The 18,070-nt window shown below is 35.6% G+C and overlaps 1 protein-coding gene across 9 annotated transcripts in view; it reads left to right on the top strand.

Moving 5' to 3' along the window:
* AUTS2 (activator of transcription and developmental regulator AUTS2) overlaps positions 1-18,070 on the top strand; it is a 1,093,480-nt gene that overhangs the window by 477,633 nt on the left and 597,777 nt on the right. For all 9 annotated transcript variants that reach the window (XM_054693588.1, XM_054693587.1, XM_054693590.1 and 6 more), the window contains one exon: positions 8,821-8,922. In XM_054693588.1, coding sequence (XP_054549563.1) covers positions 8,821-8,922 — 102 coding nt within the window. The remainder of the gene's footprint in view (positions 1-8,820; positions 8,923-18,070) is intronic.

The following is an 18,070-nucleotide window of genomic DNA, read 5'->3' as shown; positions in this document are numbered from 1 at the left end:
TTCTTAGGCCCTTCCTCTTGAGAGTGGACTGCTCCATGGCTGTGATTTTGCTAGTAGGAATTGGGGTAAAATGAGCTATGTGGATGAAGCCTGAATGTTGGATTGGGATGTTAGCACACATACTATGTTAGCACACATACTATCAGGCTTCTTGGAACACAACTACAGAAAGGAAGAAAGAGCACTGTACCACGGGTAGGCTCTTGTATGCAGCCACATTCCATCAAGAAACTTTAAGGAATACAGAATTCTATTGATAATATAATTCAGTGTCATTCATTTAGGCACAGTTAGAGGGTAGGACATACTTTACAACTTTAATTTATTTGTACACACGTTTTTGAACCTTGTTTCCAAATTCTGCCTGTTGTTGAGGTTGACAGGAGCAAATTCATGGCATATGAGGAAAAAAGTCTCCTTGAATTGGGGTTAAATAGGGGATAAGAGGAGAATTGGAGACTACATATTCAAGTATTGCCTAGAACAGTTTTTTTGTTAGATAAAATAAGGAAAAACGAAGGTAGCTGAATTTCTTTGTTTTTGTCTTATTTCATGTCTTCTAAGGTGGGGAAAATAATAGTCAATGTTTTTACCCCAGCTAAAAGGATTCACAAAATACCATGGAGTTGGTGGCTTGAAAGTAGAATTTGATTTTCTTTCATTTCTGGAGATTAGAAGTATAAGATCAAGGCATTGGCTGGGTTGGTTTCTCTTGGGGCCTCTCATCTTGCCTTGCATATCTAGTCACCTCCTTGCCGTGTCCTCACATGGCCTGTTTTCTGTGCGTGTGCGTTCCTGGGTGCCTCTTTCTATGTCTTAATCATCTCTTCTTATAAAAACACAAGTGAGATTGGAATAAGCAACTCCAGTGGCCTCATTTTAACTTAATTACCTTTTAACAGTCCCTGTCTTCAAATATAGTCACATTCTGATGTAATGCAAGCCAAGTAGATCTATAACAGGGATCCCACATATTCTACAAAATGTGTTGATAACTCCCATCCCACCTATGAAATGGCTATGACTTTTCACAAAAGTTGCCTGTAGTACTTGCTAAACTAATTCATTGCTGTCCTAATGGAAGTAATGTAGACTAGGATGAAATAGTTGCTAATTGGTGATAAGTTTATTGAGACATAGGCTACTGTGTGCTAGTAACTGAACTGTGTCATCCTCACCCCTCAACTCCATATTCAAATGTTGAAGCACTGACTCAAAATGTATTTAGCCTAATGAAATGAAATAATTAAGGTTAAATTAAATCCTAAGGATAGGGTCTTCATAGTTTTATAGGTGAGTTACTAGAGAAGTAACTCTGTTTTCATGTTCCATGTTAGGATACAGAGACCTGGGGGCTGTCTATAAGTTAGAAAGAGATTTCTTTCCAGAAATTTATCAAGGAAATTTGAACTTGCAGTTCTAGCTTCCAGAACTATGAGAAAATTTTGTGTTGTTTAAGTCTCTGAAATGTGTGGTGTTTGTTAGGGAAGCCTGAACCAAAACATCGATACCCAGGGACAAAGGATGGGCTTAATCTTGATGAGAGTTCAATTTTTGATTGGATTTGATATGAACTGATATCAAATCAGTTGTCAAAACAATGACAAGCTATAAAGAGATTTGCTGTCATATATTAAAAGGCCTCGTAACCAATAAGGTAGTTTATATTGTCACTAATGCTAGATGTTCATAATCTCTCAATTATAATGAATAGCCAGTAGTGTATGGGTTACAGAGAAGAAAAATGCTATTTTTGGAAAGAAGATTTTTAAATGTGATTGCCATGGCAAATTTAAAATGTATGTGAAAATAGAGATAATGGTATAAGTAATCCACATGTAATCATCTAACTTTAACAATGAAGACATAGCTAATTTTATTTCATCTGTATCCCTACGAGCTCCCTCCTATTCATACATATACTCTTCAGCCTATCATCTGGGTTATTTTGAAAAGTAAACCCCAAATAGCAAATCATTATAACCATAAATACATCAGTATGCATCTCTAAATGACTCCATTTTTATTTTTTATTTTTATTTTTTTTTTTAAATAGAGGCATGTTTTATTTATTTATTTGTTTGTTTGTTTGTTTGCTTGTTTTGTTTATACATGCACTGGGTACAGTCAGAAGCGCGGAAGGGTGAGAGAACTCACCAGAGCCAGAGCGGGGAGCAGAGCAGGCAGAAGGACCGAAGTACACTGCTGAGGGGAGCAGCGGGCGGCAGGAGAGGTCCGCGCGCCATGTGGGACCCTCCTCCGGTGGCCTGGGGAGCAGCCGGGGATCGAACCAGCACCGCAGAGGCCACTGGCAGCTTCACAACCCAGTGCTCAACCGCTGCGCCACCGGGGAGGCCCTCCATTTTTATATTATAACAAAACAATTATTTTTTAATATCAATTACTAGTCAGTGCACATATTTCTTAGTTTGTCTCGTAAACATTTTACCCCACTTAAATTAGGTTTAAAACATGATATACATCTGAAAATTGGTTGAGAGGTCTTACAGGTCATGTTATCCATTCCTACTGTTTTTCGTATTTATCTTGCAGTTCACTCAATGAGGGAATCAATTACTCATTGAGGGATTTTGCTGATTGTATCATCTAATGTGTGGTTTAGTGTGGCAAACACCTCTATTGTTTCAGACTTTTCTTCTTAATCTCATTCTTATAAATCATGACACCCCCACCTTCACCCCATAGTTTAAAATCCTATTTGGCAGGGGGAATTCAACCATGGTGTCATGTCTTTTGTCAACATAATTCAATCATGAAGTCAAACTTGAATAATAGATACAGATAGGTGTTACATATTAAATACTAGTTTTTTACATTTCCGTTATCTATTGTTCACATTAAGTCATCAAAATATTATCATAATTGTCTTGGACAAATCATAGAGAGCATTGATTCTCTTGATAAGTGTTATTAAGTTCTGTTTGGGTTATATGTGTCTACTTGAAGGACATGGAATTGGTCAGTATTCTGGATTGTCTCGATTGCTTTATTATGTTTGAGATGTGTGGTTAGATTGATCTTCCCTTATTTTCTTCTTTATTTTATCAATTTTCAGAGTTTTCTATTACTATGAAGTTCACTCATAGTAATTGTTGAATAATATATGTAATTGTTGAATAATATATGTAATTATAATCAGAGAGAAGTAATTTTATAGTTTCCACTTTCCATATCGATAATACAATTTTCAAATTATTATCTGTATGATACCGTAAATATTTATTCGGAAACATCGCTGACACAGATAAATGACTTTACAAAGTCCAGCTGTATCTATGAACCCTATCTTAATTTTACATTAATGAAACTTTGCTAATTCCTTTGAAATGTTTTTAGGCTGTATGGATTATGAGGCAATTTCTTCTTTTCTTGTCTTTGTAAACCCACCGAGATAGGCAGAATTTTAAGATGCCCCTTAAAACACTTACCTCCTGTTTGCTCCCTTGCCTACTTTTTTTTTTCATATAACACAGTTGATTTCATAAAAAGTTATTTTTCATTAACCTGACCTAATCATGTACATCATCATCAATGGCCTGGCTCCTGAAGAGAGTAAACCCATGGTATCTTTTACATATCTTTAATAAACAGTTCATCAGAATATATGACACCATAAAATCATTCATTGTAAGTATATACTTAAGGAGTTTTTTAAATATATACATTTGTGCAGCCATCACCATATTCCAGTAGTAGAAGTTGCACATGGGTGATAATTCCATTGGTGGTGATATCCCACAGATGTTCTAGAAGTGGTCTTTCTAAATTACCAGATTTACTAACTAGTAAATTTACTATATAGATATAGTACACTTTGCATTAGTGGTGATTTCCTACAGATGTTCTGGAAGTGGTCTTTCTAAGTTATCAAGTTTACTAGATAGGAACTAAGTCAAAGTGAGTTTTTTAACTTTTGTCTTTTTATATTGCTTTGTTATCTCATTCACTTTGTTATCTTTGTATTGATTTCCTTTATTAGTTAACATATTTGTTACTTTATATATCAGCATAAAAGGATTTATAACTTAATCATTTAGTATAAAGTGCAAGAGAGTACAGGTAAATCTGTACTTTTTATTTATAAAATGAATGTTTCTCACATATACCCATTTATCTAGCCATTTATTTCTAATCTTTATCTTTTTACCCTACTTTTTTTTTTAAAAAAAAGGGAATCTTTTTGAACTGACAAATGGTAATTGATTTATTGTATTTTACCAAATACAAACCTGTCTTTGCTTTTTCTGACACAAACAAAAAAAGGAATCAAATCCATGTATATCATTGCTGGGACCACTAAGTCATATGCTTTTGACTTCTTGCTCTTTTTCCTCATTTTCTCTCCATTTCTCTATTGATTATAATTTTAATTCATTTACATTTGGCAATATTTGGAAAACAAGTATTCTTACTGTCTAAATTTTGCTAATAATTAGCTGAAAGATGTTTAAATCCTTACTTTAATGCTCTCTATTAAAAGGCAATAGCAAGATAGCTTCTGGTTTTATGATCCAGGAGATATTTTTCACAAGTTGTTTGTTGTGTTCTAGCTTCAAGAATTCAGTTTTTACCTGTCAAGCACAACTTGTTATTTTACATTTAAAAATACAATATTCTTTAGAAAAATGGTTATTCTATTCAACTTTGGTGATTTTTTTTTAATAGTAGTTATTTCTCAACTAACTTAATGTGTCAGTCTTTACATTAAATTTTTTAGCTTATTTCTATGTCTGTCCTCTGAAATACCTTTTATTTGGCATACAGAATAAAATGTACAAATGCTACCCAGTCTGTGAAACTCACTATTTGGGGACAGTTTTATTTTGAAAAAATAAAAACCAGCCTTTTAAGAAGATTACTTTCTGCTGTGATGTTGGTGAAGGTATGCTATAAAATTTCATTGAAATAAAGAAGATTCTGTCCTTATCTACACATTCTTAAAACATTGTATAGAGTTCATTTAAATCACTACAGGAAAACTTAGCAGTCTGAGATAGGATTTATGCTGCTTTGAGGATCCACAACTGTGGTAGGAGATTACTGTTGGATGCTCTTCTGCATTTCATTGCATAATTCACATCATTTCCCTTGAGTTCCAGGGAGAGAGATCTTTTCCACATACTTTATCCTTCTATGAATTTCGTTTAAAGGGTTAGTGACATCTGCTGAGCATCAGGCATGTTGTTGGAACTCTCTATATTCAAACTGAAAAGAATGACATAGCGTGGCTCACAAATCTTGGCAGATGTGCACAGAACTGCTGCACCTGTACTCAGGCCAGGGTGAAGGGACTTGGTTATATGTTCATTAGCAGTGCTAAAACCACATATCTTTATTTTCCTAATTAGTCATTAATAACAGTTATCTCTATAACAAAACCACAGCTTCAGAGTTTGGAATATATATCGTCAATAATGAAAACTGAACTGACTTCTTATATTTTATAAAATATATCCATCTTATTAATAGAATCACTACCACTCATTCCAGACACTAGCTTCTTTTTATCTGTTTTGTTCTAATTCTGATGCCTAAATACAACATTTTAATGGGAAAATAATTTTTGGAGCTAGAGAGTGTGTTACAGTAATTTTAAATAAATGAGTCCTGAAGTAGTTAAAGGCTGTGGTATGGAATCTCATTGCATCTGTTATAGCAAAAGCTTTCTTACAACAGAGCCGCCATGGATGCTAGGACAAATCAATGTAAGTGGATCGATTTTTCTTAGGTCTTTTAAATGTTTAAGCCAGCACCTGGCCTTTGCAATGTCTCTTGGTTGTAGGTAATAGCTGGGAATTTCAGGTGAAGGATTACAACTTCTGAGCCAGTTATGCTACCCCAAATGATCCATTGGATGTGGCTGCAAATGCCAGTTTTAAATGTATTCATGGGATTAGGAATGAATACTTCTTTGCCTGAAATCTTGTGGTTTAGCTTTAGTACTTACTGTAGTCAGTCCATTTCTTTGAAATATTGAGCTGTCTGACAGCTTAAAATCCTAAGTTTCCTTTAAACTTGAGCCTGGCTTTGGAGGAGAAAAGGGGTAGCGTGGGGGTGGATTTTATGTAAGACTCTCTGAAGAGAATTCACTGAAATGCTTTTGCTGGCAGGGTGTGGGGAATGGCTAGCAAGCTGCTTCCTCTCAGCCTTTCTTGGGTATTGCCCTTAGCCTAGATCAACATTTAGTCAAATAATTAATGTCACGGCCACTGAAGTCTCTTGTTGGGCCTTGTTGAAGTAATCATTTTTCTTCAATGAAGAAACATGGAAAAGACTTAAATGCAATGCCCAGATTTTGTTAAGCCATGTGGCTATGAGATAGAAAACATCTTGATAACCTTATACCCTGAATTCCGGCTGGATGTTTGTTTCTCATCTAAATTGGACGACTGAATTTTTATAACCATCTCTTGATCAAACATCACCTAATGAGATTTCTTCCATTGTGAATGAAGCCAGCTACCAAATTATATTAAAAATATGCTCTATTGAGGATGCTGCTATATTGCAGAATCATTATTTCCATGTTAAATGTAAACATCTAATTATACCAAGAATTAAAATGAAGAGATCAGTAAGCAGTTGAGACATGGGTTTAGTTCTAGATCTCTTGCCTAATTCTAAGTACATTATTTGCTCTCTTTGTATCTTTGTGCCTGTGTCTTATAGTTTTGCTTGCCTTTACTTGACTCAGGGATACAGTGGGATAAAAGTTCTGACATTGTTTATCAATTAGAAGGCCCATTCTACATACAGATTTTACTACTAGTATAAATATATTTGATAATAGATCTTTTTAAACTTCAAAATGTATTATAATTATCAAAGCATTTAATGAAGAATGATATGCTAGATAAACTCTGAAGGTACATGTATAAGAAAATAACATAAAAAGCTCTTCAGTGACCTTGGTGGAGGTGATAATATCTGAGCTTAAAAATATCTTGACCTGAGAAGCATAGAGAAGGTGAAGGACACCATTCCAGACAGAGGAAATCTAGTGTACGGGCAGGGATGGACATGAGAAGTTCAGGAAATTAAGAGAAAGTAATGTTCATTGTATATTAAATCCCTCTTTATTATAAGTATAAAAATGAAAACTTGAAGAGAATGACAATATTCTGAACTTTTATTCCATAGTAATAAGAAAAGGCTCATATAGCTTGCATCTGAATTAATTTAGAATTAGCAGGTTTAGCAGTAATTTAAGCGGAAACTAAGCACTTAAGGGCTCAAGAGGATACAAAGTAAAATTAGTATCATTTTTCTGGCTTCCATTAGAGGAGACTTCTTGGAAAAAAGAATTTTAGAAGAAAGCGATAGAAGTGGATATGTAAAAAGGTTCGAAAGCATTAATAATGCTCTACACAGTGGGCATTTGGGCATAACTGATCAGATGGTATCATCTAAAGTAGGGTCTGAACTGTCGCCTTTAAAGAAACATATTAAAGATACAAGGCATGTTAATTCAGAAATATTCAATGTTCATCTTTCCCCTTAGCCCCAGAGCCACATGAAAACCTACAGGCAAAGGTTTCTCTATTACTGTTCTGCTCTCTGAAGTTTCCTCCTGCCCAGAAATAAGGAGTTTCTGCTTTGTTTGAGAATTTCTGTTTTCTGATCCATGCACCTCTCTTTAATACTTCTTACTTCCTCCCTAAAGGAACAGACTGTTTCAGATAAGGCTCCTTCTGATCATTTCCTGGCATGTTGCTTTCCTGCCGTTCTTCTCTCAGGAGTGTCTTCCCCTGTATTCCCAGCCATAGGAGCTCAATCCACCTTTAAAATCCACCCATTTCAGAAATTACTTTTCCTCTAAATGCTACTGGCTGTTTTTTGGCTTTCAGTTAGCATGTTTCCTTGTGCTGTTACACTTACTTTTCTTGTACTGTCTTTTTCTTGCTTGATTGAGAACATTGTAGTGGGGCCGTGTTTTGTAATCTGCATCAAATTGCTTGGGGTCTCTGCAAAAGTGATTGGTTATGATGTCATAGACTAATGGTCCATATGTGTGTGACTCAGTCTTTCATAAAGCAATGGTTTGCAATTCTTTGTGAAAATTCATTTTTAATGGAAAATCAGAGCTGGAAAAATGTGTGGAAAATGTTAAAATGTAAATTTACAGAATCAGATTTATTTTTTTGTTTTGATTTAGTTAGTCAGGTCTTTTCCCAGTGTTCTTAAAGGCCTACACTGTTACACTTAATACGTATTTGTTGAGTGTGTGTTGGCTTAATTTACTTAGGCTGTAGGTCTTAATCTAGCATTATTAGATATCTGGTAGCAAACATCCAGAATGTTGTCTAAAAGAACAGGACCATTTAGTGGTTAAATGATAGTATCACAAAATCTAATCATTTTCTCCTATAAGGAAACATTTTAAAATTTTAATTAATTTTTTATTGAGGTTACATTGGATTATATCGCTGTGTATGATTCAGAGGTATAGGTTTTGTGTTCTGTGTTGCTTCTTTGTTCAAAGAGGACACGAGAAATAAGATGAGAAAGCATATTTTGTGTAATGGGGCTTCAGCTTATTTAGAGTTGTGAGCTTTTTATTGACAAAAAAAAAATCACAATTGAAAAGAAGAAAAAAAATCAGAGGAAAGATTACTTGCCACAATCATGAACCTTTGTTAGATTTTCAAATGTTTTTACTCTGTCAACATTTTAAGGTAAATGTTTTGCTTATCCTATCCTCCATCTTTCTTTCTATGGAAATTCCCTGGGATGATGGAGAAATAGTTGTCTAAAGATAACACTGACTTTTTTTTTCTTTTCTTCCTCTTTTGCCTTTAGCTCAAGCCAGGGCAGAACAGCTGCAGGGACAGTGACAGTGAAAGCAACAGTGGAGAATCCAAGGGCTTCCACAGGAGCAGCTCCCGGGAAAGACTCAGCGATGTAAGTATAAAAAAAAAAAAAAAGAAAGAAATCAAAACCACCAGACCACACACCCCTTGGCTCAAGAGTCATGTTCCCACACTTCCATCCCTTCAGGTTACTTTGTATTCCTAGGTATCGCAACTCATGCACTTTTGGTGTTCAGATAGTTGAGCCTTGCATTATATATCATTCTGTTTTCTAGTTAGACGTAAAAAGTGTTTCAATAAATTTTTAGGTGGGTGGGAGTATTTGTCACCCTAGAAATAGCAGATTATAAAGAGAAGTTATACTTTCAATATCAATGTTACCAGTGAAAGAATTGCCAAGCAGTGCTCAAATGGGAGATGACATCTTTTATCTGGGCTTTTGTAATTCTCTCTTCTATGAAATTGGCAACAATCCCTTTTGTTATATTTTTTTTTTCTGTTAGCAGGGATAGCATCCCCACTATTTTTTTTGGCAAGGGAAGGACTGATTTCAGAAAAAAAGCCATGTGAGCACATATAGTGTTTTTTGAGGGATCTTTCAGCCCTCTAGACCTGACATTAACAGCTCTCCAGCCTCCTACCCACCACCTAGTCAGGTTCCCTTTTGCTACTCCTGAGAATCACCCGGCCCTCTTAGGACCTTCCTGTCTTACATAAACTGTCATATAACAAGATTCTTGACCATCTTTGCACCGGAGAACAATACTTGGAAATGTATTTGTAAAGTAGATGAAGTAGAGAGAAATTTTTATTACTGTTCCAAACAAAGGAACTTTAACAGATTGAGGTAGTTCTTTGAATAGACACGAATTCAGAATCTGAAATTCTAGAAAAAATAGCATTAAAATGCATATAATAAGGAGCAAAACCCTTTGCTCAGTTTTCTTCCTCTTTATTCTCTAAGCCATTGTCTTCATTATGTTGTACAAGATGATCAAGTGTGTTATTAATATTCAGTTCAATAAGTATGAATTTATAAATATGTATCTGGTATATGGTCAAAACTTTTTTATTTTTTTTACTGAGAAGTATCTGTAAGCATAAAAAGTTGCAGACCACTGCTACATTCTACTGCTTTCTCTGCAATAATTTCCCATTCACTTTTCCATCTGCCAAGATAGACAACTGCAAGGCACAACTGCTTTCCTGGCCTCTCAGAAAAGTTGGCGATACTTAATGTATGGCACATTTGAATTTGTAAGAATTAAGTGGAATAAAGTATAATTATTTCTATAGTACTTTTAATGTCTTAAATATAGATAATTTCCCTTCTTCTAATATGGTTGAAGATCAGTTATTTATTAAAGAATACCATTTCAGTCTTTTGCTGTGAGTATGCCTATGTATGAGAATATATTTTCAGCATTTATATGAAGCATTAATTTTGTGATGGGATTATAAATTACAACAACACTATGACAATATTCCTTACCTAAGTTGTTAACAATAATTCATTCTTAAGTAGCTATTCTTCTGATACTTCATTTCCCTTTTAATACCTTATTGACCTTGGAAATTATTCAAGGATTAGTTAATTATAACTTCATCATAGAGTAGAGCAATGAAAGTCACACTGTGTCAGGGGACAAGAACACAATATTATATAGGCATTGAGATCTTTCGTCTGATTACTCTGAACTTAATTTCCATTAGGTCAAAAGATATGGGCATAAGACATACCAGGTTCTTGGACAGGAAGACTTAATATCATTAAGGTGTGTGTCAGAACTTCCCATAGCAATTTACAGATTCAATGCAATTCCTATAAAAATTCCAACAGCTTTACTTTTGCAAAAATGAGAAAACAGATACTCAAATTCAAATACAACGGCATGAGGCTCCTAGAAGTGAATATGTTCTTATAAAAAGATGAATAAGTCTACCCAGTATTAAAAACTACAAAGCTTACATGTTCTCAGAAACAGTGTCTACTATATCAGGGTAGATATATAGACCAACAGAGTAGAATTGAGAGTACAGAAATGATCCCATACATTTGTATCCAACTGACTTTTGACGTGGATGCCAAGTATATTCATTTGAGAAAGAATTTTCTCTTCAACAATTGGTGCTGGATAACTGAATTTCCCCATGGAAAAGAATGAAGTTGGAGCCTGTATCACACTACATATAAAAATCTACTCAAGTTGAATCAGTGGCCTAAATATAAGACATAAAAACCATAAAACTAATCTTAGAAGAACACATGGGTAAATCTTCATGACCTTGAATTTGCTAATGGATTCTTATATATGACACCAAAAACATGAACAATAAAAAGAGAAAAATAGATAAATTGGAATTCACCAATATTAATAACCTATAGAATTCAAGAAAATATTTGAAAATCATTACTAATAAGTGTTTAATATTCAGAATATGTAAAGAACTCCTTCAACAATATAAGGTAAATAGTGCAATTCAAAAATGGGCAGAGAATAGATGTTTGTTGTTCAGAGAATATATACAAATGGCGAATAAGTATATGAAAGATGCTTATCATCATTAGTCATTAGGGAGCTACAAATTAAAGCCATAATGCAGTATGACTTTACATCTACTAGGATAGTTGCAATTAAAAAAAAAGGGGGGGGGCGGGCCTCCCCTGGTGGCACAGTGGTTGAGCGCTGGGCTGCGAAGCTGCCCACAGCCTCTGCAGCGCCAGTTCAATCCCCAGCTGCCGGCGAGGGTCCCAGATGGTGTGCAGACCTCTCTTGCCCTGCCCTCTGCTCCCCTCAGCAGTGTATTTCGTCAATCTGCCTGTTCTGTTCCCCGCTCTGGCTCTGGTGAATTCTCTCACCCTCCCATGCTTCTGACTGTACCCAGTGCTTGTATAAATAAATAAATAAATCTTAAAAAAATAAATAAAGGGCATTAACAAGGGTTGGCAAGGATACTGAGAAATTGAAACCCTCATACATGACTAGTTTCATTGAATTGTCACTTAAAATACTTGTGTCAACCTTGATGTCTTCTCTCTCTCTCTCTCTCTGTCTATAAATTAAAACACAATAAAAATAATGTACTAAAAGTCTGTAACAATCCTGCCAGTTAATCCAGTCTATGAAATATTTTGAGTTCATGTTGCTTATTAAGCATTAAAATAATACTTTTTGCAAAAAAAAAAAATTGCATGAACGGTGAAATGTCTAAAAAGAAGAGAAAAAGTAGTTGTCATATAATGAGATGTTTCATAATCTAAATCCATTCATTTCCTTTATATGAGCAGTTCTGAGGCTACAGAGTTGGACCTAGTCTTATTGCTGAGATGAAAGCCTCTGACATGTCAAGTCACAAAATAATTCTTTCAAACAGTAGGGCAATACCTACCGTTACAATATTTTACAAAGTGAAGATGCTCTCTTTTTTTTCTTAAAAGTAATTAATAATGAGTTACTTAATTGACTGTTAGAGAATGAGGAGATGGAGCCAAAGGCCATTACCAGGTTTCGTTTTTAAAAATATCTTCCAAGGCTTTCAGTAATATGCTTGTGTTTGCATGTACTTTCTTGTGCATAGGAAAATAGTTATAACTATTTCAATGTCTACTCATTGTGTCATTGTGTCACTTCCGAGTCTTTGCTATTGGTTGATTTTTCTCCTCATTATGGGATGTATTTTCTGTCTTCTTTGTATGTCTGATAATTTTTCATTGGGATGCCTAGCATTATCAATTTTTCTTGCTTGGATACTGGATATTTTTGGCTCCTGTAAATAGTCTTGGACTTTATGTCACCTGCCAATGTGACTTGGACTTTATATCACCTTCAGGTACTAAAGGTTCATTTCCAAGCCACCATAGTAAAGGGGATCAAAATAAATGGTGTCACAGAAGGTTTTTGAATTCCTAGTATATATAAAATTATATTTATATTGTATCATAATCTATTAATTGTGCAATTGCTTGTGTCTAAAGAAACAATATATATAATCTAAAAAATTCTTTATTGCTGAAAAATACTTACCATCATCTGAGACCTCAGTCCAAGTCTTTTTTTCCAGTGGCGTGTTGCATGCATGTTGATGGATGATGACTGAAGAGGGTGGTGGCTGCTGAAGGTTGGGGTGGGTATAGCAGTTTTTTTTTTTAAGATGTGTGTGTGTGTATGTATACAAGAACTGGGGTACAGACCAGAAGCATGGGGGGTGAGAGGATTCACCAGAGACAGAGTAGGGAGCAGAACAGGTAGACTGATTGAAATACACTGCTGAGGGGAGCAACAGGTGAGACAGGAGAGGTCTGCTGTGCCGTGTGGGTAGCTCCCTGGCTGGCCAGGGATTGAATTCATGCTGCAGAGGCTGTGGATAGCTTCACAGTGCTGTGCTTAACCCCTTGAGCCACCAGGGAGGCCTGGTGTTTTTTAAAATAAGAGCAATGAACTTTGCCAGACCCTTTAGTTCTTCCTCTCTGTAGCACACAATGCCCTCAATAGTATTTTACCCACAGTAGAATGTCCTTCCAAATTGGAGTCATTCTTAAGCCCTGCTAGTGCTTTGTTAATTAAGTCTACATAATATTCTAGTCTTCCTTGTCATCTCAACAGTGTTCATAGCATCACCCCCAGGAGTAGATTACATTTCAAGAAAAACGTCTCTGCTTTTGCATAGGAAGCAACTCCTTATCTATTCAAGTTTTATCCTGACTGCAGCAATTCAGTTACATCTTTAGGTTCTATTTCCCATCTTACTCTCTCTACTACATCTGTAGGAATCCACATGGAATTCAATCCACATGGATTGCTGTGAATTTTTATATTTTGCCTCCTTTCATGAATATTAGATGTTCCTAATGGTATCTAGAATAATGAACTCTTTCAGGAAGGGCGTCCATTTATTCATTCCAGTTTCATCAAGGAAATCACTATATATGGCAGCTCTAGTCTTCATGACATGAATTTCTTAAAATAACACTACTGGAAAGTAAAAATGACTCCTTGGTCCATGAGCTGCAGAAAGGATGTTATGTTAGCAGGCATGAAAACAACATTCATCTCTTTGTCCATCTCCATCAGAGGTGGTGGGTAACCAAGTGAGTTGTCAGTGAGTAGTAATGTTTTGAGAAAAAATTTTTTTTCCTAAGCGGTAGGTCTGAAGAGTGGGCTTAAAATACTGGTTCAGTGTGTTGTTACTTAAATTTGTTGATTAAGTTTGTGGTCTTTTATAAGTGGTTTGTGTTGACCCAAAACAATTACAATAATACTAGCAAAGCAAACTGATCACATTGCCATACTGATATCATAATAATGAAAACATTTGAAATAGTGTAAGAATCATTAAAGTGTGACATTGAAACACAAAGTGAGCACATGCTGCTGGAAAAAAATGGTGCCTGTGGACTTACTAGACTCTGTGTTGCCTCAAACCTTCAATTTACAAAATTGAAGCCTCTGTGAGGCTCACTAAAGCAAAGCACAGTAAAACAAGGTATGTCTGTAGTTTGATTTTTCTGAGACTTATGTTTACTCTTTTGCTAAGTGGAACCAGAACTGCCTTTTGGCTAAAGCTAATTTACCCCCTTTATTGACTACCCTGCTTTGTTTCTGATACATCACAAGGTTTGTCTCTTCTGGCTGATGGGAATACCAGCGATTCTCTGCCCTATGCGAACTCTGGAAATTTTTCTATGTACTCTTTTCTAATAGCAATTTCTTTCTTGAGCTCCTTTTCTCCCACAGATGTGCTGATACAGATTCAGGTGAAGCCTGGAGGAGAATCATCATGATGCTCTCTCTCTCTGTAAAGTTCTGGTCCCTCCCATTCTCTGCACTACCCATTCCAGCTGCTTGGCTTTCCGTGATTTTTTATTTTGTCTTGTTAACACAGGGGTACTGCTAGTCTCTACCTGGGTCATTCCCAAACTCAAGCTATCAGGGCATGAAAACTATCCAGACAATAATTTGGGGCAGGCACAAGGCAATTGTATTATTTCTCACCTGCTTCCCTTCCCTTTAAGGTCATTGTCCCTCATTGCCTATTGCCCAATTTTCCCATACATTTGGTCTTCTTTAATTGCTTAAAGTGGGAAAGTAAATTTGCTCCCTTTTAGTCTTCATGCCTAGTCATTTTTTCAACTGAGATAAAAATTCCTGTAAATCTTCTATTCATATTAGTGACATTTTTAGAAGCTTTGACAGTTGAGTCATTCTCAAGTGCAGCTAGTCAAGGTGTATTATTCCAGCATTTTTTTTTTAATTTGGATAGGCAAAAAGAATAAGAATAAATAATTTTAGTGCAGCTCAAGGATTTGACTCATGGGTTAAGTGTAACAACCTTATGTGCTTGTCTTTTATAAATTATTTACACCCAAACCTTATTGCCAGGAGGGAGTAATTGTCTACAAAGACTTTAACTTGTTTAGATTAGTAACTAAGGACAAAGTTAAGGGGAATAATTTACTATGTAAATATTCATGATGAGTTATTTGAGGGAGTAAATGTTGTTTGATTTACACAGAATTTTGTAACTGAGGAAGCTGTCAAAACACAGGGATTAAACTTATTTTAAAACTTAATATTAAAAGTCTCAAATTATGAAATGATTATGAACATACATTACAAATGAAGTTATAATAGCAGTTTTTCTACTTATTTGTGACCTTGGATAAAGAATTTGATCCTGGTAAGCCTTGGTTTCTTTATCTTTGAAATGTGATAGTTTCACCTACCTTATAGGTCTCCTTTAAAGATTACCTGGTACTATGCATTTGAGTCACGTAGCACTTCCTCTATGCTCAAAAATATTTATCCTCTTCTTTTTGCATCAGATTTAGAACTCCCTTAGGAGCTTTCTCTAACCTTTTCAATTTGAATTCCCTTGTACTTGACAAGATGTGTCTTCTCTCAATCATGACAAACACGGCTCTTCCTCCGCATGAAATCCTCAGTATTATCCTTATGTCTCTAACCTATTTTTCCCAAACCTTAACTGTCCCTCTTAATGCCCTATCCAGTATTGGGTCCTCAAGGGCAAGCATTGTTTCTTCCTCTGTGTCACATACTCTGTCCACTTAGCCACTGTCCTTCATTTGCCTTTCTTTCTCAAGAGGTCTTTGGGTACGATTATCCTCACCTTTGCTTCCCATTCCCTCACATTTCTTACATAGATGATTTGTATGGTCTCTCAATAATTTCTCTGCTTATCTCTGTTGTTTTTTTTCTTTTTTTCTTTTTTTGCACTATGCTCCACAGTTCCTCCAGAGTTGTTTCTCAAGAGTCAGAGCTCTCAAATAAACTTTCTTCTTTGAGATCTTTGGACAAAGCCCACACTCCGGAGGGTTATTCATAGTGCCCTCCATAAGGAAGGATGAAGCTTCCTTTTCATAATCTCTCTCTACTGTTCTTTGTACCGTATATTTAGTCCCTATGAACCATATGTGTTTGTTAACCATATGCTTTTTAAATATGTTTACCTTTTTTCCTTCTTTATTTCCTTTTTTGAAAAAAATTTCCCTCTAGTCCCAGTGTCACTTCCTTTAGCAAAGTCTTCCTACCACTCAGTGGAGTAAAATCCTTAAATGCTTTACTTAAACATGAGGGTGACTCCCGTATCTTTCTGAAAGAATTTGGGGTCAAATTCTTAGTTAGAAAAAGGCAGAAAAATATTTAATTATTTTTAAATGTTTAAGAATTTGAAGGAGGGACCTCCCTGTTGGCCTACAGTTAAGTCTTAGCATGGCCAATGCTGATGTAGGTCACATTTTCTAGTGCATTATGTGGAGGCAAAGTATTGAATTAGTTTTCTGGGCAGCTGTGATGAATGATCACAAACTTCATGGTGTAAAATTGTGGAAATTTATTGTTTCCTAACTTTTGAGGCTACAAGTCCAACATTAACAGGGCCATGGTACCGCTGAAGACCCTAGATAAGAAAACATCCTTGCCTCTTGCCTCTGGCAGTGACTCAAAATCCTTGACATTTCTTGGCTTAATAACTACATCACTCCATCTTTACAAGACCTTTACTCTATCAATTTTTCTAGGCCTATATGTCCTCTCCTGTTTCATAAGAAAAGCAGTCAGTAGGTTAAGGACCCACCCCACCAAATCCAGTATGTCCTCAATTATATCTGCAAAACCTTATTTCCAAACAAAGTTACTATATCAAACAGGGTTCTCCATAGAAACAGAACCAATTGGATGTGTGTGTGTGTGTGTGTGTGTGTGTGTGTGTATGCATCCATGCATACAAGGAGGCTGACAAGCCTCAAGATCTGTAGGCAGCAACCTGGACACCCAAAATAGCCATTATTTCCAGTATACATCCAAAGGCCTGTCTGTGAACCAGGAGAGGTGATGTATCTAGTCCAAAGACTGAAAGAATGAAGACCCAGGAAAAGTTACTGTTTTGGTTTGAATCTGAAAACAGGAAAAAGCCATTGTCCTACTTGGGGGGCAAAGAAGGGGATTTCCTCTCATTCTGCAGATGGCCATTCTTTTGTCCTATATAAGCTACTGCGTAAGGCCCACCAGTATTAGGGAGGGCAGTATGCTTTACTCACTCTTTTGATTTAAATGTTAATCTCATTAAAAATACCCTTAAAGAAAAAAAAAAATACCCTTAAAGAAAAAATCAAAATCAACAGCAACTATAAACCAGAGACACACTATGGGGGACAGGGGGCCAGTGGGTGGTAAGAGGAGAGATTAGGGTCAAAATAAGGGGGGTGGAACTGTATGGGGAATATAACCAAAATGAAAATGCATACATTGTGCAAAAATGAAAAATGATGTAAGAATTAAATACAATAAAATATATTTAAAAAATACCCTTGTAGTGATATACAGGGTAATGTTTGACCAAATACCTGGGTATCTAGTGGCCCCATCAGGATGATGCATATAATTACCTCTTATATAACATTATGACTTTCCAGGTAGACGTACATTTTAGGGGGATGTCATTCAGTCCACTATAGGCTATTATTTTAAAAACCAGTCAAAAATGTTAAAAGGAATGTTGTTACTAATTTTTCTTTAAATGTGTAATTGTCTTTCACATGAAGAAGTATAGATGAAGATGAGAATAAGAGTGAATTCAGAGAATGAAGCCACATGACTGTTGAGTATAGATGATGGTGACAACTTAAAGTGTTTTATAGCAGAGGGTTGGCAAACTGAGCTTAGAATTGACTTTTTCTGCATGTGATTTTTTTTTTCAAGTTGCTGCTGCCATTTTTATTT

Source organism: Talpa occidentalis, unplaced genomic scaffold, assembly GCF_014898055.3.
Source record: "Talpa occidentalis isolate TD23 unplaced genomic scaffold, MPIMG_talOcc4v2.1 talOcc4.12, whole genome shotgun sequence".
Classification (NCBI taxonomy): domain Eukaryota; kingdom Metazoa; phylum Chordata; class Mammalia; order Eulipotyphla; family Talpidae; genus Talpa; species Talpa occidentalis.
Note: the sequence above shows the minus strand (reverse complement) of the source record. Positions and strands in the feature narration are given on the sequence as shown.